The 22,102-nt window shown below is 41.9% G+C and overlaps 1 protein-coding gene across 2 annotated transcripts in view; it reads right to left on the bottom strand.

Moving 5' to 3' along the window:
* The window catches only part of arhgef1 (Rho guanine nucleotide exchange factor (GEF) 1), a 40,440-nt gene that overhangs the window by 1,057 nt on the left and 17,281 nt on the right, over positions 1-22,102 (bottom strand). The window contains exons 5-32 of one of the 2 annotated variants that reach the window (XM_070835015.1): positions 21,322-21,364; positions 21,078-21,183; positions 19,918-20,058; positions 16,735-16,764; positions 15,666-15,777; positions 15,469-15,544; positions 15,103-15,132; positions 14,494-14,694; positions 13,558-13,702; positions 12,456-12,467; positions 11,434-11,598; positions 9,950-10,140; positions 9,684-9,830; positions 9,215-9,297; positions 8,740-8,865; positions 8,355-8,469; positions 7,706-7,806; positions 6,819-6,893; positions 6,647-6,722; positions 5,785-5,952; positions 5,597-5,684; positions 5,392-5,496; positions 5,209-5,261; positions 4,955-5,098; positions 4,706-4,831; positions 3,749-3,933; positions 3,118-3,222; positions 1-2,251 (exon numbers count right to left, since the gene is read on the bottom strand). The exon at positions 1-2,251 is cut by the window's left edge and continues 1,057 nt beyond it. In XM_070835015.1, the coding sequence (XP_070691116.1) occupies positions 3,148-3,222; positions 3,749-3,933; positions 4,706-4,831; positions 4,955-5,098; positions 5,209-5,261; positions 5,392-5,496; positions 5,597-5,684; positions 5,785-5,952; positions 6,647-6,722; positions 6,819-6,893; positions 7,706-7,806; positions 8,355-8,469; positions 8,740-8,865; positions 9,215-9,297; positions 9,684-9,830; positions 9,950-10,140; positions 11,434-11,598; positions 12,456-12,467; positions 13,558-13,702; positions 14,494-14,694; positions 15,103-15,132; positions 15,469-15,544; positions 15,666-15,777; positions 16,735-16,764; positions 19,918-20,058; positions 21,078-21,183; positions 21,322-21,364 (2,919 nt within the window). In that variant the 3' untranslated portion in view covers positions 1-2,251; positions 3,118-3,147. The remainder of the gene's footprint in view (positions 2,252-3,117; positions 3,223-3,748; positions 3,934-4,705; positions 4,832-4,954; positions 5,099-5,208; positions 5,262-5,391; positions 5,497-5,596; positions 5,685-5,784; positions 5,953-6,646; positions 6,723-6,818; positions 6,894-7,705; positions 7,807-8,354; positions 8,470-8,739; positions 8,866-9,214; positions 9,298-9,683; positions 9,831-9,949; positions 10,141-11,433; positions 11,599-12,455; positions 12,468-13,557; positions 13,703-14,493; positions 14,695-15,102; positions 15,133-15,468; positions 15,545-15,665; positions 15,778-16,734; positions 16,765-19,917; positions 20,059-21,077; positions 21,184-21,321; positions 21,365-22,102) is intronic. The other variant, XM_070835016.1, reaches the window with a different exon arrangement.

The following is a 22,102-nucleotide window of genomic DNA, read 5'->3' as shown; positions in this document are numbered from 1 at the left end:
TCAAACACAAACTTATTATATAATTTACCGACCTAGGACACCCGAATGACTGAAGGGACCGTCATTTGCATAATTTCATACTGAGGTTCAGTAGGGTCAAAGGGGGTGTTTGTTGTTGTTGGCAACAACGAGCAGAATGCATATCAGGAAGTGATCGTGTTTACAGTGCCGGCGAGAGCAACGCTGGAATGAGACTGCAGTTTTCCTTCCTCCCACTCTTCAATGTTTCCCGTGTCCCCATCCTCATCTGGCTTCCCCGTCCTGCTGCCGTGTCCTTTCTCTGCTGCTGGAGCAGGTCCCATGTGTTCAATTTAGCACCGGAGATGTTAACCGTCCTCTATCCAGGTCAGGACAGCACAGCTCGCGGCAGTCACACCGACTTCTACTTACGCTTATTGGCCCCATACATTTTTTTTTATACCTACAGATTCTGCTTGGGTTTGGTCATAAGGCTAAGGCAGTCTGACATTCTTCCTCTACGTTTATAAGAAAGTCTGAAAACTGGCTGTTTTTATTGACAATCAATGCTTCACCATTCTTCTATGTGCTTTTGAAACCCTCTCACTTAAGTTGCCACGTGTTGGAAGTTTGGAAAGGGGAAAAACAGCTGCTGACGTCAGGCTGCTCTGCTGAGGCATCACTCCTGCGTCAGCGTTAGACGACACGCTGCTATACAAGATGAAGCATGTCGTCTAATAAAAATTACAGCTTGCATGAGGATCTAACGGTGCTTTGTTATGTCTTTGGTCCTGTGTGCACAGCCACAGTTACGCCACTATTCAAGAATGATTTTTATCATAATTATAATGACAATCAGCTGCTGAATAAAACACAAAGACAGAGCTCAGTTTTGATACAAATATTGCTACCAGGGAAGAACAGAATCTTTTACTAATAACATGTGAATCTAACACCATATAATACAATTCATAACCCCATTTTAAGTCTGTGTTTTAGATCAGGAGCTGTGAACCTCTCGCGTGGGGAAGGTGACACTGCAGAAATGACACCGGTGCTCAACCACACCTCTGCAGCACTGGTCTCTCAGTGTTCGAGGGTGTACGTGTGTGTGCGTCTGCATTTTTCTTCAGTGCAGTGAGCGCAAATCCTAATCTCATGTTTTCTACACATCTTCTCATGACCGCCTGGTTCAAGCTGACTTCAAATAAGCCAAAGCAACAACAACAACAACAACCACCTCTAACCTCGCTCCCCATCCCTACATCTCTCCTCCTCACTCTCTACTTTGATCTTTGTTACACGTTCCAGGTTCGCCTTCTTACATTTTGTTTTTTTCTCCAACACATAGCTGTATCTCTTTTTGCCCGGTGCTGTGACAGTTTCACTCAGGCGTGGCAACTCACTGACCCAACAGAACTCCAAGGAATAAATAAAAGCTGTAAATACAAACAAGTCTCTGTTATTAACAGCATGGTTACCTATAGTGCCGCTATTTATAAATGTTTTCTATGTGGCCTAATAACAGAAACAACCCTCCGAACAAGCACGTCCTGAATTAAAAACTCTGTAACACACATACACACACTTTCTTGCATGCAATCTTTTCAGTAATGGGGCCTGCCTACACGAAGCCTTATTGTTAAAGAATCTGTACTGAAGAGAGAGCATGTGCGATAAATTTTGCAAAAACAGCGTGCGTTCAACTAGATAAGAAAAAGTGCATCTCTGTGGTACTTTGGCTTAGACTAGAAATAACACTTTATATTAGCAGTAGTATTTCAATAAATCTTCAAACGCTACATTGCCCCCTTAAGGCTTCTACCTGGCTATAGTTAACGTGGCAGGCGAACATAGGATGTCTCCTTTTACTGTACATCTGCTATTGGCAGTAATGTAAATTATTTTCTGGCGCGCATGTCTCGGATGTGCGTATGTGTGTTACAGCAGATCGCAATCACTATATTGTGTTAGGCAGCATCTCTCTCACAGCAAAATGTTGCTTCATTTCTTTGGCACCTCTCTGGGAAAAAAAACAACCTCCCACTGAAAAGTAGGAGGTCCCGTTTTTTTTTTTGTTTTGTTTGTTTTCTCCTTTGTATATCTGTCTACTAAGCACGCACGCAAACAGACACACGTACACATGCACACACCTCCCATGTTCCATCACTAAACCACTGCACTGTGCAGAAAGCCCCCTAATGCAGTAAGGGTCCAGGCACGAGGGTGCACCAATCTCCGGGGAAGCCTCTGAAAGTAACTCTTGCACTCCAAACCAGCACCAGTAAGAAATCTAAACGGAGGAAAAAAGAAGGGAAAGTTTGAGTGTTAGAGAACAACTTCTCAAACCTTTACAGTTTCAGTTTGATTCAGTCATCAAAATCTCTCTGAACAGATGAGCTGATAAGAGGATCAGATGAGCTAATAAAAACGTTGATTCTTCAGGTCTTACAGCTGCAGCAAGTTATTTTCAGACATGAGTTTCAACTCTCAGGCTACATATAAACTTCTTATCTACTGTATGTCTGTTATGGAGGTTGTATGGTTAGTATTCAGCCTGAGAAGAAAACAGGAGAAGCTTCTCAGGGCTGAAAAAAAAATCCCCGGCATGTTTGTTATGGTAGATAAATTAATTAATTAACATTTAAAGAAAATCGGAATCAATACTTTTGTTTACAGATACTGTTGTCTTAGAAGACGCAAAAATTGATGATCAAGTCTTCATGAAGTGACATGATTTTAACTAGATTTAGTCTCCTTTAATAATCCAGAAATGTATGTAGCATTACATTTCTATTACTTAATAATGGCATGCATGTTTCACATTTTCGTTCTAATCTTTTATCTGATCCGTTTGTTCATTTCACTCATTTTATCTTATCTAATTGTTGGGTATTTTATTCATATTTCAAATCGCTGTAGTTTCAGTGATCTGATTTTATCTCATTCATAGTGCTGGATAGTTTTAACCTGATTCTCTAATGCAAAGCACTTTGTAACTCCCCTTTGAAACCTGCTTAAAAAGACTTTTTTTTTAAAAGACACTTATAATAATCTTATTATGGAAAGTATGATAACCAAATTTATATCAATTTGCTAGATTAAACATTTTGTTGCTCATACTTCAGTTACCTAACTTACGTAGTTCAGTGTTCTCACCTAGTGGCCAGCAGGTGGCGTGATGGTGTCTCACTGGAAGTTGCCCCCCTCTAGTGAGAACTTGGAAAGGGCCTCCTGCAGCCTGTGGTGCTCCTCTTCCACAGTCTGCAACATAAAAAAAAAAAAATCAATATCACCTTAGGAACTGAGGACAGACACTAGCATCCCGACACTAGCATCCCGACCCCCCCCACGCGCACGCACGCACACACACACACACACACACACACACACACACACACACACACACTTCAACCTCCTCTTAACATCCTCTCTTCGTCTCCCTCGCTGCTTCTCTGACACATCCCATAGCAAGTGCTGGACATAATAGCCATTTTTAGAGAAGTCCAATTTCACAAGGCAATTTTCAGCCAAGCAATAACTGCGGTGGTTAAACGGTTTTCTATTCTCTGGTTTCTCTTTTGTGCCATTTTGGCCCCATTTGTCCAAAGTATACCACAGCTCGCTCCTTACTTGAGTGAAATCCTTGATGCCAACTGTGTGTCTCTTTCCAGTTGGCTCCTATCTTTTCTTACGTCTCTTATCTTTATCAGCCCCCGTCATACTACCTGCTCACAGTTTTGTATGTGTGTATTCTCACCCATCTCTCTTCTTGTTCACCTCCCCTCACCTGTAGTCTCTTTAGTTGGTCCTGCAGACTGTGGAGCCTCCTGCACACTTCCTCCATCCTCTCCTGGGACAGCACCAGGGGAGCACTGATGCTCCTCTCCTCCTCTCCCTTTGTCCCTGCACCTTCTTTTTCACAGGCGTTATCGTTCTCCTCCTCCACTCCCCTGTCGGGGGTCTGGCTTTCTTCTGTGGACAGAGCAGACTGTGTTAGATGTGTCATGGCTCAGTTTTGTTATGAACAGCAAATTCTGATCAGTAAAACTGATATTTAATACCAGTAAAACCTTGGATTGTGAAACTCCCTCGTCACAATGTAACTCCAAACACTGTCCTACCACAACTCTTAACTGTAATACTGTTACATCTCTTGTCATTTTATCATGTTATTTTCATGTATCTGGTGAAATAGCATGACAAAAGAGGAATGACAAAGAAGATACACCAAGTACATATTATACACACATACAGAGGACAACACAAAAGTGTTATGATGATTAGGGTGTGTATGGGCAGTGTGTGTGTGTGTGTGTGTGTGTGTGTGTGTGTGTGTGTGCGCGCGCAAATCTGAACACCTGAGGCAGCGATCTGCATCCCTGCTATAGTCTCCTGGAAAGGTGGAAATGTTGGCGTGTGAAGCAGGAAGTTTGATAAGTAAAGCAAGAAAATGGTCTTAATGTTATAATTACAACAAACACATTACATTAATGCATAAGAATAAATCCTACTGTCTAAATGAATAAAGAGAAAATGCGCTCATTGTGCAAAGACCATTATGCCAAACGATTATTTTGGCTGATGTGAAAATTCACTATTAATGTTTAATAGCCCTTTTGAATGTGAAACGCATGCAGATTTTGACATTTTAGCTTACAGACATACAGACAGAGTAGCATCTTTGCGTCAAACTCTCTGCAAGAAGTGTAAAATGTCAAAGTATTCCTTAAAAAAAAAAGCCTACCTGTTGACTGACAGCTTTCCATTTCTTGACTGGGCCTCTCTGATTGCTCCTCTCCGTTTTCTTCATCGGGTTGTGAGTCTTCTGATAGACTGATGCTGCCGACCAACAGCCTTTTCAGCGACATGACTAACACGGGGAACACATTCGGTGGTTTTATTAGTATGACAGACAAGCTACAGAACTATGAAAGAAGAAAAAGATGGTTGTATGAAACTCATCTGTAGAAGTACAAGGAAAACCCTCATTCACCATCATCCAAAGCACTGCTGGCCAACTTCTCCTGATCGCTGTTAGAGTGGCCTATCAAATCAAAGCCTTTCTCTGACAGGAAATCAATAAGCCTGTGTCTGGGGTCTGAGGACTTGTCATCCGTCAAGCTGTCCTTATCTCGATCTGCACACGGACACAAGGCTTTACTTTGACTCATGCTTTCAGAAATGTGTAACCATAACAAATTTGTACTATTTATTAAGTGTTCAGCTGATAAAGCGCTGCCTTCTCACCACTGCTGCTTTTCAAACCCCCATTCTCAGTTGGGCTCAAAGATGCAGGCAGCCTGACGGAGAGAAAATGACAAAAGAAATGAGATATTTTGAGATGGGTGAACTTTGGCAGGCGATGAATATATCTAGCTCTTTCAACAGACGAGTAAGCACACACACACACACACACACACTGATACATACGTGGGACTGAATGGAGGTCCTCCGCCTCCAGGAGGCAGCGTCAACCTCATGGGTGCTCCACTCTTCTTCAGATCATCCACCGCTGCTTTTATTACATCAGTCCAGCTTTACACACACACACACACACACAATTAGATTAAAATTGAGCCTATGATTTATCTTCTGAAACAAACATGATCAGTCTGTGTGTAATCATGGCACTTACATTTTCATCTCTCCAACAGACTGAGCCACCAGTTCATAGATCTGAGCACCACTATCCCAGGTAAATATCACATAGAAAGCCTTTCGATCTGACAGGACAGGAAAAAACAGCAATTGGAAGGTTGGATGATATTGATCTCAAAAAGGAAGTGACCGTATTTGTCTGTGATACTACGGTGTGCAGCTGACCTGTGGCCACCTCACGCAAGAAGACCGAGTCCAGCTTAATAATGGGGCTCAGCATCTGCTTGCCCTCCTGCACGGCAATGTTACTCTTGCTCTGGCATTTGAGGACCATCTTATCATCCTGCCTCTGTAGGAGCACTAGCAGGTCCCCAAGCAACACACACTGCACCTCTGAAGGACGAGGACGAGAAGAAGTAGGACAATGAAAAGATAACAAAGGACAGGGAGGAAGAGATGGAGGATTTCATTATCTATTAATGTACTTAATGGGGTTACTAGCAATTCCAGTTTTTGAGATAAACAGTAATTTTTCTTTCTTCTCTTATCTATTGTTTGTGTGTCTGTTGATACAGCGAGCTGAACTGCTGCATCCATTTGCCCACATAGGAATAAATACAGCTAAACTGAATTGAACTGAGGTTAGGCTCTTGAATTTAACTGGTTGTGAAAAAAGGGAAGTCAACGGGGCAATGAGATCACAAAAAACAGCTGCATTGCAGCTGGGTTTCCTCTTATAGCAAATGTTATCTAGTCCTTAAAAAGGGGAAATGAAAACAGAAAAAAAAAAATCGATAAGTTTGTCAGCATCACAAAATAAGCCTCCCACAAAGTGGAGGTTTTTTTTGTCTTTTGGAAACAGATTAATAGCATCCAAGTGTATTTTATCAAATAAATATTATAAATATTAAAGTAAGCTTGACATTACTGCCCCAATGAAGTGTTTAATTTAAATGAAAAACTCCAACTTTCAAACATTTTTCAGCAATGTTTTGAATGTCTCTTTGCTTCTGCAGCAGAACAAGTAGGGCACTGATACTCTCAGGCAGTTTGCATGCATGTGATGTACACACAAGCATTTATTTACCAATTGCCTTCTCCTTTGTGACTCTCCAGGTCAGAGGGCCCTCATAAAGCATCTTCTTCTGGGTCAGGTCGATGTTCTAGGAAGGACAGAGAGAGTATATCATTAAACACCACCAAAACGCCTAGAACTAAAGTCTGTAAAGAGCAAACAAATCTTATTGAAAGAAACTTACTTTATATTCAGTGTAAAGCTCATTACTGGGTTTGAGCCCTGATGTGTCCAATCTGCGCTGGTAGTCCTTCAGATTCTGGGAACAGACAGAAAGGTTAGGGCAGGGGTGTCAAACTCAATCAAAGGGGCCAAAATTTAAAACACAGTCTAAGTCGTGGGCCAAACGGGCTTAACATTTAATGAAAAGTCTAAAAGTGACTATGTTTTATTCAGAAATATGAATTTAAACAGCCAAACTTCAACAACTTTTCCTCAATAAAATAAATAACATTTAAATTTTTTTTTTTGTACGTGTCCTGATGTTTTGTCTCATAGTGTCGTCTTATGTTATATTCTTTAATTACGGCTACATTAGCTCCACAAACAAGACATACGGGTTTACCTCCGACATCGACAACCAGGTAAAACTCTGCTTCCCACCTGCTTTGAAAGTCCCTGTTTTCAAAGTCCATTTTTCGTTTAGCTATTTAGTTTGGGGGGGCTAGCTTAACTGTCACTATAAAAGCGCTGACTGATGCATTTATCCGCTGATCGGCGTGTCATTATACCTGCAGGAGGAGGGACTGCTGCACGGGTCTTGACTAGCGCGGCAGCTGTTCAGTGTATTGTGGGATTTGTAGGATGAGTGGTAGAAGTGCGATTTACCGTTGGGCCATTGTTAATAGTCACATGAAATTCTCTTGCGGGCCGTATATAATTGCATCGCGGGCCGGATGTGGCCCTTGAGTTTGACATGTCTGGGTTAGGGGGTCAGACTGAGGACAGGCAGCACAGCTCTGAAGTAGAAAGCAGAGACCTTCGAAGGTCTTGAAATGAATTTACTAGACTCCAATTGGTGCTCAGTCACCACATAACAGTGCGATGAGTGATGGATTGTGTGTTTCTCACCAATAGGTTCTCCATCACTTTGACCTCCTCGTTGACATGGTTGAGGATCTTTCTGCAGCACTCTGCGCTCTGCTGGATCCTCTTCTTCTCTGTCAGGTCCTCTGTGGAGAGACGAAAAACACAGAGTTGAGGAAAATACAGCTTTCACAGCGGAGCCCAGACAAAAGCCATAAATCATGAGTGTAGACAAAAATGTGGGACAGACAGCAATCGATTGTTCAAGTGTTTTGTTGGTGAGCTTAAGTTAGTTGGTTAAATATTGTTCACTTTCCTACAGTGGTAGAGACAAGCAAATATGGCATTAGTGTAATAATCTTCTTCACTTTTACCTAAAAATATGTATTTAACTCATAATTTACACAAACACATGGATCATCCTGTTGCTGCTATACTAAATTCAAGTCCATGTGTTAGCGTGCAAAACCTTCATAAACACCAGACATGGAGTCATTAGTCATCAGTGGATGGTTCTTTGTCACTTGTAAAAATCTGGTTACTTTCAACAATTCTTACTCGACTTTTTCCCTATGTCTTTTTAACAAATCCAGATATGCGGGACATATTGTATGTATGATAAAATAATATTTTAAAAAACATTGTTTAAATTGTGGTTGATATCCCCTTAATATCTGTGGACGTATCAGCCCACCTGTGTTCTTGGCAATATTCTCCAGCAGCAGTGGGTATTTGGTCAGTCTCTGCATCTCTATTGGAATGATGTCCTTGAGCTGCAGCCTGCGGCACTGGGGCTTACTCTCTGCCTCCTGGGATTAAAACGCACACACACGCAGAATGAGAGCACATGTATGGGACCACTTATGTGACTTCTTGCATGTCCAATGCATCTGTGAGTTCATCCATGTGTGTCTTCTGTTAAGACTTTAAGAAGTTATTTTTGCATCTGTCTGTCTGTCTGTCTGTCTGTCTGTCTGTCTGTCTGTCTGTCTGTCTGTCTGTCTGTCTGTCTGTCTGTCTGTCTGTCTGTCTGTCTGTCTGTCTGTCTGTCTGTCTGTCTGTCTGTCTGTCTGTGGTACCTGTATGAAGCAGTTGAAGCGTGGCTCTTTCTTCTGTCTGCTTTTGATTTGGTCCAAGGCCCACGACTGATGACTGCAAAACCGCGCAGTCAATTTCTGGAACCAGTCCCCCTCGGTACCCCCAAACTGGAACACACACACACACACACACAAAATGACACTGTGTTGTGCTTGCCAGAAGTAAAGAGTAAAGAGGAGGAAAGGAATAAAAAGATGGAGATGGAGAAAAAGCTGGAAAAGGTACAGCATGACAATTAATGTAATAGTGTAGCTGTTAGAGCCAATATTCTATTTTCATGGATAAATAGCTTTCATTTGTTCATTTGTTAAGCCAACAAAATCAGATTTTGGCACAATTACTGTTAATTATGAATCTAATCAGTACATTTTTGTTGGAGTTTTCCTACAAAGCAACACAAATACTGTGAAAAAACAGAAATAGGATGAGATGAAGAGAAGGATTACGATGACTCACTCTGTTGAACACTGTGGTGCTGATGGATTTGACTATGAAGTTGTCATCCAAACGCAGTTTCTTCAGGTTTTCATAGAAGTTATCTGGGTTCACGGCCAGAGACAAACAAATGAACAATTTACCTTTGAAATACAGTGAGGATCCCTTCTTGATACAACAAAAGCACTAATGAAGGCTGGCTGAGTCAATGTTCTCTGACGTGGGCAATTTCAAAAATGTATTCTTTTTGTGAGGGATGTAATTGTTTTTGATTTCTGCAATATCCTTGACTGTGCACCAAGTTACATCCTTTAGATTTATCACTGGTAACAAATACACAAGAAGCAGCATCACACTGTCACTGTCACAAATTCTTTTCAGAGAACAAATTTAGATTCACTGCACGATGGTTTTCTTGTTGTGTGGAAGGAGAGCACCAGCTTCCCGGTTCATGCCTGAGGATACAAACACAAACGTCAGCAGCACTCACAGTGCATGTCAATGATCTCGTCCAGGTTGGGGAAGATGGCGGACAGCTCAGTGGATGTCAGGAGCTCCTCTCTCTCCAAAGGCTTGGAGAAGACCATCTGAAGGACACTAAGCATGCGCACGTGGGCATGCTCAGTTGCAAACAACTCTGAGAAGGGAGAGGGAGTACACACAGGATAAGAGATGCTACAAAGACCTTCAAAGGGACAAGCCTACTCTGCTCATCTGTGTCCTTCTCATTATGTGCTTCGTCATCACAGTTCTCACCGTTGATGACCTCCTGCCTCTTGATGTCCTTCTTGCTGAGACTGGACAGGGCTTCAGGGGAGGCCAGCTCCCTCCAGTTGGGCGGGTCCTGCTCGAACTCCAGGAGGCGTGGCTCCACCTCCTCCAGCTGTGGGGGGGGGCTGGTGGGGGAGAGGCCAGGCCCTTCAGGAAGTAACACTGGTCCATCAAGACTGAGGAAGGGAGGAAACATAATTCAAGTATGACCCAGGTGGCTATCAAGTGATATGGCTCACACTCTGGTGGCTCTAGTGGGGGTTGTTGGCTGTAGAACAACAGTAGCTGTGAACAGCTGGTTGTTTTTCTAAATGCACACCAGGGATGTCTTCACAATACATAATGTAATGATGTTAAATAGCTAACCAGAGTTTTAGTTAGATAAGCCATCAGTCAATGTCCTGTTAGTATTTCTGTAGCTTAGCTACAGTATCGAGTAGAGTCTCATAGTGGTAAGTAGTTTAAAACTGTTTTGGTAAATTGTCCAGCAAACTAACAAAGACTAATAACAGGTCATGATTTAGGTTAAATCAAACTGAAGCTGTTCAACTACAACTTAAAGTGCTTCAGAGAAAAGACTATGATTAAAATGGGAAAGCAGAAAAGCCATGGCAGTTTTCTGTTGCATAGTAACAATCACATGATGGTATTTTTTATCATTTTTATTGATGTATTTAATCGAAACCACTCCACCTTTAAGTGTTGTGCTTTTCTAGCCTTGTTGTTATATCACTCTTGGGATTGTTTTTTTGCACAAATTCGCTGCCTACTGGATCTCTGTGACGACAGCAGCTGTCATTTTTTCTTGACTGCTCAAGAAAAATACAGAGAAATGAATTGAAATCTTTGCATGAACCTGGCCTGTTGGTTTACTTGGGGATCTTTTACTCTTTCAAGACGTTCCCCTCCGAGTGCTGACAAAGTAGAACTGACTGTTTTGTGGATTGATAGTCAACTAACAGCAAGTAGAATAACCCTTAATACAGGCCTGTCACCTAATGCTTATCCAATGGTCAGCACTGACCTCATTCAATAACCTTCCCCCTAAAGAGCTAAATGACCTTTCACTGAAAACGAGAGAGCTGTTTAACTGTTACTCACTCCCTGTCGATCACAGCACAGGTCAACTATCAGAGACAGGTCTGTCTGACCGTCAATATCGAGTCAGTAAACTTGTCAGTCAGATTGATTCATTTAGATTGTGTCTACAGTAAACAAAAGACATTTTCCCCAATTCCCCACAATTTGCTCCACAAGGATTGATTTAAATATCCTTTCAGAGCAATCTACCTTGTAGTTCCGAATGATCCAGGTGAGCCGGATCTATTACACCCTCATTATTACCAATTACTATGTTTATCCGCTTTTTGATTATTTCAGGACTGCTGCACTCATCCTGTTTTAGCTGTCAGTGTTTGACAGCCTGTCTGTCTGCTCCTCTGCAATCAGAGAGGCACTGTCCATCTTACGGATGGAGGTGCTGGGGGGTGAGCGGGGCAGGAGTTGTTGTCATGGTAGATGGTGGCTGGAGGTCCACATCACTACGGGAGCGAGACTGTTTGGCCCGGGAAGAGCCACGACGGCGAGAGGGGTGCCGGTCCACACGGGCACTCTCGCTACGCGCCACTTTCCTACTGTAGGGAGGGAAGGAGGGAGAGGGTGGGGTGGTGGTGAGAAAAGACAGGGACAGAATATAGGAAAGAAGAAGCCACAGGGAGGGCAGAGTGAAAACAAGAACAAAGGTATGGAAAGAGGAAATGAAAGAGATGCCAAAGAATGGAGAGATGTGATGCAAAGGTGCAGAGGAAATGAAAATAAAAAAACATTTTTTCGAAGGACAGTAAAAGAGAAAGTATCAAAGTATAGTCATAATGTAGTAAGTTTGCATGGACATTTGTGTTAATTAAAAGAAAAGGCATAAATGATAAAAGGTACAGCAGAAGGGGATTTATACAAAACAAGAGTTGTTCAAAAAGGAAAAAGAAATCACATCAACAAAAGAAAGAGAAAATTAGTGACTGCGCAAAGTGAATATGCATGACGTGTGACATGCATATTCTGGTTAGACATTGAAATACATTCATATACTGTAGATATGGTAGCACTTTTTACATTTCCTTATGAATTACTAGGAGAAAATGCACAACAGAATGTTAACAAAGTAGCCATGCATTGCTTCTGCATATTGTCTGCACTAGTTTCCAGTCAGGCAACGTCAATGGTCACATATGTCAACAGTTCTCCAAATCCACACAACGTGCATTCAAATCTGCTACAAATAATACAACTGATCTCAACAATCAGGCTTATTCTACTTCCATCACAAGCTGGTGCATGATACTTAGCCATGTAGTGTATTATTTATCAGGAGTGCAGGGTTCTGTGTGAGGTGCGTATGCATGTAAGAGGTGGTTGCTCAGATTGTGTGTGTTGTGTGGCCAGCATAAGGCCTGAGGCATGTCCATGATTCTGTCAAGGCGCTGACACCCACCTTGTCTTCCGTCTGTAAAAACACGGGACACCACATCGTTACACGCCTGCCTTTGTACAACTATTGTAAGCCACAGTCACAACCATAACATGAAAATGCAAACCCCAACAAGATAGACTACACAGGTTTTAACCACTGTCAGAGTAGCATGCCAAATATGATGCCAAAGCCCCTGTAACAACATATAACCGCACACACGGTTGAGACAAGCAGGACAGAGGACGGGCCCTGGCCGCAAGAGATGCAGACACCTTGAAAAGCACACGGGACGAACAACAAAAACTAAAATATATAAAGTTAAACTAAACAGCAGCACAATGAAGATTAGCAACTTTGTCTAAAATGGACTTTAGTTTCTAATCCTCTCGTTTTTTAAGCTTCAGAAAAACTTGAGACAAATTTCTATATGTTAGCTACATTCTCTGACTTAAATGCCAAACCTGTTCACTGGGTAGAGAGTTGCAGCATAGAAAGACTCACCAAGAATCAGTGCCATATAACCGTAACCATTGCAAATCTCTCACTCACCGGTAATGATCTAACTGAATCCAATAAAGAAGACAAGATTGTCAGAACTGCACAGACAATGCCTACACGCAACAAAAAACTGCAACTGCAATGAAGCACAGTTATAAACATTAGGAGATGCACAACAGGACACACAAGGAAGAGCACAAATGAGACAGAATGATATTAGGAAGAGAGCACACACGTGCCAAGTGAGAAGAAAAAAAGAGAGAGGGCATGAGGGAGAGGGAAGGGAAGGGCTGGAAGGGAAGACTGCGTCCGAGTTCACCTGGAGGTGGTCCTTCTCAAAACTGCAGGCTCTGTTAGCTAGCGAGCAACGGGCAGCATGACAAAAGCTTGCACAGGGCAGGGACAGACTGCTGGGGGAGTTTTACCACGCTCCCTCAGCCTGAGCACTCCGGGCATGTTCACCTCCCCCTTCCCCCTGACTGTTGGATCTATATAGTTTAATTATATTCTGATTATAATCTCTAATCTTGTCATTTTTTATATTCTCCTATTGAGTCACTTTTCTGCAATGATAATCCTACTCCCTGGGTGCTTCTGTTTTTATTACTATCTCCATCCTCCTCACCTTTCTTTCTCCACATTTTCCTCTGTGGGAGTGTCGCCGCTGGGTGAGAGGGGCTCCCCGATGGTCAGCCCTCCTCCCAGCCCAACAGGGGACACATCGCCCCCGTCTGACAGGGTCGGAGGCTCTAAGCGATTGCTTGAGAGTCCTGGAAGATTAAAAAACGGGAGGTAGCAGCTGAGTGGTTATGTATTACAATTTTTTTTTATCCAGAAAATTAACAACATGGGGAACAGAAGGGAAAGGGAACGGTCCGCAGCTGGTCTGCAGTTTATGGTTAGTGCCAGAATCTTTTGGTCACCAGGACACTCCAGTTACTTACAATATATGTCTGCCTATCATATTCCATCTCACAATCCATGTATCCTGTTTCACATTCACAGTTTGCATTTCCGTTATTTTGTTAATTTGCACTGTGCTTCAACTGTAAGAGGTTTTCTTTAATTCTGACACCTGTAAGCAGTGTGCCAGCTGACAAGTAAATGAAGTCTGGCTCACAGAGGAGCAGTAGAAACTCATATTCATATAACAGTTGGCCAGATGTAACAGCCTATTATTTTGTAATTACAGCCTCATTAACAGAGCGGCTCTATGGTCCGGACTGAAATATCTAAATAACTACTGGATGCACTGTTATGAAATTCTGTACAAACATTCAAGCTCTCTAGAGGATGAATCCTAATGACTGTGGTGATCCCCTGGCTTTTTTCTAACGTCATACATTTACCATATTTAGCAAATGTTAGCATGCAAAGAAGTTAAACTAAGATCCTAAACACAATAAACATTATACCTTCCCAGTGTTGTGCCATCAGCATGCCAATAGTTTTATTCATCAATTTACAAACTGATTATGATTAAACACTTGAAAGACGTCTGTTGCTCTGGTGGCACACTCCAGACTCCATGCAACACAGTCTAGCCCATGAACAGGCTTACCATCACTGTGTGAAGACTCGGGGCTGTTGGCGGTGCTGATGTTGTTGCCCGAGCCATCGGTGATGTCTAAAACTGGCAGGGAGGCGGGGCTACTGCTGGAGCCAGACTTCTTGCTTGGGAGGGAGGGAGCTGCAGACTCGGTCAGGGAACCTCTGCCAGGAGCTGGACCCTTTCGATCCGGATTCACTTTCTCCTTCTCCGCTGAAGACGAGGAAGGGTGTGATAAGATTAACAGAGCTGAACTACAGACGAAGCAGGAGCACAAAAACATGACGTAAAAGCACTTTAGTGAGTGAGAAAGGGACAGAGACTTTGTGAGACAGGCAAACAAACAGGATGAGTATGGTGCAGTCAAGGCCTCTGTTGTAAAGGAAAGAGTTAGTTCGGTACAAGAGAACATCCACAACCCTGCAGATGAGATAAGTGTGCAAGGTGTGAGGTTTTCTATTGATTACAAAGTATACAGTACCACTAATTCTTCAAACAATGCCTCACCCACATCCCCTCCCAGTTTGATTTGGGTCATGCAGACATGCTTATGGGTTGATTAGTAGGGATGTGACCATTCTACAGATAAAAGGGGGGGTGGGGGGTCTGGACGACTAGTACCTTCAGCCTCCGTTTTAGGTTTGACCTCAGCTGTAAGAGGAAAGAAGGGCAGGACAAAATGTTCTCATATCCACACCATTGACAAACATCAATATTTAGAGATACTACAGTACATACAGCTCCTTTAAATGTCACTACAACACATTATTGTGAATATTTATTATGAATATTGTAAATATTTATACAATATATAATTTCCCAACCTGGGATCAATAAAGAACGTCTAACTATCTACAGTATATACATTTACAGATTGTTAATACTTCAAAATATAATTCTGGAACGGTCAGAAATGCAATACTAGCTCTGAGAAAATTTCAATACAATAGGGCTCATGTGAGCCAAGGCACAAAAGCAGATACATACTGTTGCCAGCTATCCAGCTGGGGATGCCAGGAAATACCCCCCTGGGCTTGGCCTTTGTGGATTCATCCTTCTTATTCTGGAAGGATAACACAGAGAGGGAGTAAGAAGGAAGGTCAAATTAAAAACAAGTCAAATACGGGCTGCAAATGTATTTATTGACCTGTTTGTTTGCTGATTTATTGATGATGCTAGCTTACCTTTACCAGTTGTCTCCTGAAGAAGCCTCCTCTGGACTTCTTACTGTCAACTGCTCTGGTTTTAACCCCGAGGTGCTTCATGTAGAAGGCCACCGCTGAAAAGATGGATTGGCTACGGGAGAAGTGAGAGAAAGGTATTCGTTAAAAACATTCAATACTGTTTCTTCTGTATTGCAGGATTTTTTTATTTAAATAAACTTAATTTAAATTAATGGTAATACTTGAGCAAAGTGCATCTTTTTTTCTTAGACAATAAATGCATGGCTTTAACATATTTAACGATAAAAGCTGGAATAACATATAAAAAATGCCACAGTAGTGTGTGTTGCACAGTCTCTGGTGTCACTGATGATTATGCTGAAATACTTGCACAAAATGGAGAGTGCAAATGAGAGTAGACCGTGAGGAGGAAAATGAGGATGGGCAGACACAGGGAGGAAGGAGGAGGGAAGCAGAGAGTTGAAGATGTCCAGAGAGGGAGGAGGAGTTGAAAAGAGTAGGAGGGGGGGGAAACTATGACACAAAAAGACAAACGGTGAATTGAGAGAAATAAGAGAAGTTAGAAGAAGAAAAAAAGAGACTAAGGAGGAGGAGTCTCTGGAGCTTTGCACAAAACAAAAGCACAAGTGTCTCGCATCACCAGTCACAGTTTTACAGAGCATGCTGTCTGAATACACTGACTGCAACATAAAGAACCTTGAGAGAAAAGCATAAAAAAAACCCACAGTGCGTGTGCATGACGCATTAATCAAGAGGAAGAACACTTGAAGAAAAAATGCATCTCAGTCAATTTACAGGATAGCAGTGACAACTTTTGAAACAAAGCAGAATAAGATATAGGCATGCAGAAACAACCTTTTCTATGGAAAACTCAACTGAAAGAAATGTTTTGGTGAGTATGAGTACTTAGTGCACTCGGGCCAGTACACAAACTTCTTGTGGTTTGACCACACCCAGGCTTGGAAAAAGCATGCAGAGATGAAATCAGCCCCATGTGCACAAATACCCACTCAAACGGAGCGCTTGTGCAAATATTTAAACTTTATTGAAAAACAAAAACTTAACTCACCATTTTTCCTCGTCTGAGACGATCGTAGGTCTGAAAGAGAAGACACACGTGTCAGTGATGTTACTCAAAGAGACAAAAGGAAAGACAGACTTGCTCATCTTGCAGCATCGAGCGCACCTCTTCCTTTTAAGTAGCATTTTTCCTTTCTCTCGCTCGACTGATTATTAAGTGTGTTTTGGGCCGGTGGAATCTGAAGTTCGTAGGCTTTTCCTGATCCAACTCAAAGCTGACTGTTGTGTTATTTTGTTCAGAACAGAAGCTATTGAACATATTCTAAAATTTGACCCAAAAAAAGAGAAGAAAAAAAAAAACAAAATAAAAAAAAATCAAAAAAGTAAAAGATGCATCAAAAGCTGCACCTCTGTCGCTCTAATAACAATCTTAAAATCAAACTTGCAATCTTGAAGATCTGTGAATAAGTCAAACTATTGTCTCCAGACTGTCTAAACTTCCAGTAAGCTGTCTGCAAAGGGAATCCAAAGTCAGAAATCCTCCAGCACAGCGGAAATGGCTATTTAACCGTGTTTTTGTCTGATGCAACAGGCAGGCAAGATTTTGGAAATTGGATACTCATGTTTTGCTATGAACATAAAGGATGGGAGGGGTTTCCCTGGGATTTCCCTGCATAATCCAATCAAATTGTCTGGTGGCCTCATTTTCATCAACCGAAGAGACCAATGAGAAACAGCTGGGGCAAGAGGTCCCTGTGTTGTGGTCAAATGGGGAGGAACTGGACGGGGGTGAGTGGGTGCAAGACTACGGGAGAATGTAAGTGTGAGGGGAATAGAGAGATGATTGTCAGGGGGAATGAATAGAGAGGAACTGAATGAATCGTTTGTTCACTGGAGATAGAGATCCAACTGTGTGACAGTAAGTGAATGAATCAAAAGCTGAATTACCATGTGTCTGATACAGACTGCTTTGCAGGCTTTTTGTATCTTCTCCACTGACAGTGTGTTTATATCCACAGGACGGGTGCATCTCCTTTCTTTTCTGTTGTTCTTTTTTTTCTCTCCTCTGACAAGATGAAGTTGGACAGTCTTCTGCCCTCTCCCTGGCCTCCTCTCTTGCTCTGTCTGACTAACTTCTTGTGGAGGATAACACATTGTAGTCGGCCACGGGGTCAAGGATAGATTAACTTTCCCCCAGATCTCTTGCTTTATTTCTTTAACCGTGTCCAGGGAAAGAGCTATCCAGCATTGATAACCCTCTGGCCTTCCCTCTCCCCTACTCTCTTCCGCTGAGTAACCCCCCACCACTACCACCACTGCTGCTCCCTCCGGTTGGCAAAATGCCAGGGGAGAGCCTTCCTGCCAGCGTGGCACTGCTGACTCCATCTTTTCCTCTCTGCCTCTTCATTTCCTTCTTGCTCTATTGTGCTCTCTTCCAATCACTGTTCCCTGTCCAGTTCTCTAGACCAGAGAGCTTGATTTTCTCCATCTCCTGCTGTATTTGTCTCTGTGTGTTTTGCACTAGATTGGCTGAGTGCACAGCTTATGTTGAATATACCTACTGTACAGCTTTATACAAAGTGTAGTGCCAACTTTACAATTTTAGAGGGAACAGATCCAAAAATGTTACTTTTCCAACTTTATCTGACAGCCTAACCATCTCCTCAGTTTAAAGGGATAGTTTGGATTATTTACAGTGGAGCTGTATGAGGTATTTATCCATAGTCGGTTTATGAGCCACAGTAGATTGTGGTGAGCATGCCCCCAGTTTGGAGGAGCAGGCAGGAGTCCCAGTATAGACACTATGCAGTGTGCTACTGGGGACGGAGGCAGCCGGAAAAATGTATGTTAGCCATCTACAAAACGAGGAACTGAGGCCGTTCTCACTTTCTCTTTGCTTACCTCTAAGACTTCATTGACAAAGACAAAGAAAGTAATTTCACCATGCAGAATGTGGTTAGTTGCGTATCTACTGCTGTCTCCATCGGTTGGTTTGCTTGTGGAATTGAGTGACTTTGGTGGTTTAAGTGGTTAGTTTGGATCCGAACCACAGTGTTAGTTCATTGATTGAGGCAGTGGCAGCACAGCAAATTTTTGTGTTCTGTGAGATAAGATTAACGTTTTTGTCAGTGGAGTCTGGTGGCTCTGAAGCAAGCGAAGAGAAAGAAGGCATTGCTGTCAGATGGCAATTTAAAGTGGTGAAAATATTCTAAACATAGCATACACTTAAACTGATATCAATTTGTACAAATAAAGCAAATAAGCAAAAATTAAAGAAAGTCTTTTTTTGGGAATCCTTCCTGGTCCTCCAAACTACTGACCACTATCTACTGTAGGTAATACACTGACTATGGATAAGCACCTGATACAGCCCCACTTCAAATAATCTGAACTACCCCTTTAAAGTGCAGAGAAGCAGGTAATAGAGAAGAGACTCAAGTATTTTTCCCACTGTGCAATTACTTTTTGAAGGTCCTTTTCTACTAATATCCCCCATAACACCGTGTGTGGCTGTTTTCTTATGTTTGAAAACTGCACTTCTTCTTTGACATCAGTCTAATTTGCCTGATATGCACAGTTCTTCAGGTGGTGAAAATACAATCAGGACTGCTTTTTGGTTGAAAAGGGTGAATTGTTCTCAGCCTTGAGGGACACTATAGGTTTATGTAATGCTAATCAATTATTTCTACATTACTTTTAGTTACTTTTTTCAGTGCAGTACAGTAAGTTGCAGTAAATGCCTTGATAACCATGCACACAATCTGCAATTGCAAGAGGTTGCAAGAGGCAAATCAAAAAACTGTTTGGTCATTGCAAATGGGAACAGAATGAGGCAACTTATTTGTCTTCTTATTTTATTAGTTGCAGTTGACCTTTCTGCTTATTAGTTTATGTGCACATGCTAGTACACCTTTGGCTTTTTAATCAAAAAAACATAAATTCTCTAAAGCAGTTGCTCATCATTTGCTCATCATGATTCATCTAGGCGAGTTTCATGTCAATCCAAGATTTTAAAGCCCTCCAGCTCCAGCTGCCAGACATCTAACAATGTCAGTGCAGAAAATGAACTTGACTTGTGCTGCAGAACCCAAAATAACTCTTTCTTCATTGCTATTCTGGAGAAGCTAGAAAATAATACCGCCAGGGTCTACAACAACTCTTCCTAATGGTAATGTTGTAATTTTTAGTGCTGTAAGTGCTGTAAGTAGCAGTGGTAGGGAGAAACGCTCACTGTGTCTCGGACATCTTGTCCAGCAGGTTCTCAGCTACGGACTTCTCCTTCATCTCCGTCGGGATGCGATCAGTGGGATAGTGGCTCTCCACGTCGATGAGCTCTGCCTCATTGGGTGTCATACCCATCATCCTCTTCTGCCTGTGCAAACAAAGCAGAGGGAAGCAGAAGCTTGGTGAGATTAATACTGAAAACAAAGCACTGATGCAGTACGCTGATGAATGTTTTCCCGATTCCGTGAGCAGGTACATTAAGTAGAGGAAGGGGCCTATTTAGTGCATAAACATGCCTAAAATATGGCTATTCATAACAGTGCCAAGAGAGTGGCTATTGAACAGAATGGTTGTTAATTCATGAAATAAATGAATTCTCAGTATCCTTTCTGTGATGTCCAGAATTTGCTGTCCATATTTGCTTATTTTGTATCATCTTAGGTTTGATTTACTGAAAACACCCACTTTCAAATCTCAGATGACGTAATTTTCCTTTGCATCCAGATCCAAGGCAGCCCATCTAAAAGCTAGTAAAAAACTAACCTAAGAAAGTGTCACAGCGACAAGGTGTTTATTGAAAAAGACAGAGGGAAAAAGAGACAGAGAGAGAGATCAAGATGACCTTTTCTTGTGTTCATGCTCCTGTTATTCACTGCAAAAGCCTTTCCGCGGAGACAAATGTATATAAAACTTTAACTGTGAGCCAAGGTGAGCCTCGAGTCAATGGCAACAGCTCAGCGTACACGTAGGGGAGTTTTTAACAGAGATTTTAACAGATGTTAAAAGCTGTCCATCTCTACATTTGGGAAGTGAAAATGTTAGGTGAGAAGTTGCAGATACTTACCGCAGTGTGGATGGCATTTAAACTTCTAACACACATAATAAAGGTAAGCAGTGTCTTTGAGAGACAAGAGACAATCTTAAGAGAATTTAAAGGAAAATGATGGTGATGTGTCAAACACGAACACTAAAATTCCTCTGGTAGACATTACGTATGAAACAAGTCTCAAATCTCTACAAGTACATTGTCATATTCGTTATCATGATCTGAAGTCAAATGCTGCCTTAACAGAAGGAAATCAATCAAAAAACTATTGCAAAATGGTAAATTGTAATGTTGACTGGTTACAAGTCATCATTAATGGGTTAATGCATGAAGATTCTCACCTGAAATCTTCCAGCTGTTTGGCCACTTCAGGGGCCTGCAGTAGCTGAACCTCCTGAGCATAGCGCCTTTGGATGTCCTCAGAGAGCAGATCTGGACGGATTCGGTCTTAGGGAAGGGAGACAGGACAAGTTGAGCGAATGAAAAGTGGTGATGCAGGGCGAAAAACACGGAGTGGAGCTTTGGCGTGTGTGTATAAGAGAGAATAATGATTTTTATTAAATACACCACAGGAAAATAACTTACCCAATTCATAGGTTATATTAGGTGGGATTGCCACTCTGAGAATCTATGTTGTGGAAGAGACAAAATAGGCACAGAGACAGAAAGAAGAACATTATATTTACAGCAAATACACGATGCACAGCCTTTATAACTGAGGACTGAATCTTGTTTTGCTTTGATCTACACTCAGTAGTCACTTTATTCGGTACACATGGCTAAACTAGCGCAGTTTCACCTCAATGTGTGGATTCGTCATTTTGGAGGCTGCAGTTTGTGCTGCTGTTGAACTGCATTACGTTATACCAAAGGGTGTTTCTATTATTTTGTCCAACCCTTTTGAAACAATGAGAGTAGGTAAGTGGCGCACCCACATACACACACCTCTCTGTATAAAATGGTCCAACAGCACCACAAACCACATCCTCCAAAAATAAGATGAATCAACACCTCTTTCAGACATTAGTTGGGTTTAATTGCACTAGTTACCTAATAAACTAGAGTGTACATAGACAATTGCTTCTTTGTTGTGTGTTGAACCAGGGAAAACGGTGTGATATCAACTGATGAGAATCCAAATTAACTGCGCAGTAGCTACATATCACCACAAGGGGTCATATAAACATTAGAAATAAAAAAAACACATGTTCCAAATGGGCTATAGGAGGCTCATAGCTGTCACTGACATGAAAACAACCACATGGGCCAAGTCTACGTCAGTGGGTTAACAGTGGAGATGGGGTTTAAAAAAAAAAAAAGAAGAGGCTAAGAGAAGATGAGTCCTCCTGAAGGGCTTTCCCACGAT

Source organism: Pempheris klunzingeri, chromosome 8, assembly GCF_042242105.1.
Source record: "Pempheris klunzingeri isolate RE-2024b chromosome 8, fPemKlu1.hap1, whole genome shotgun sequence".
In the NCBI taxonomy this organism is placed as follows: domain Eukaryota; kingdom Metazoa; phylum Chordata; class Actinopteri; order Acropomatiformes; family Pempheridae; genus Pempheris; species Pempheris klunzingeri.
Note: the sequence above shows the minus strand (reverse complement) of the source record. Positions and strands in the feature narration are given on the sequence as shown.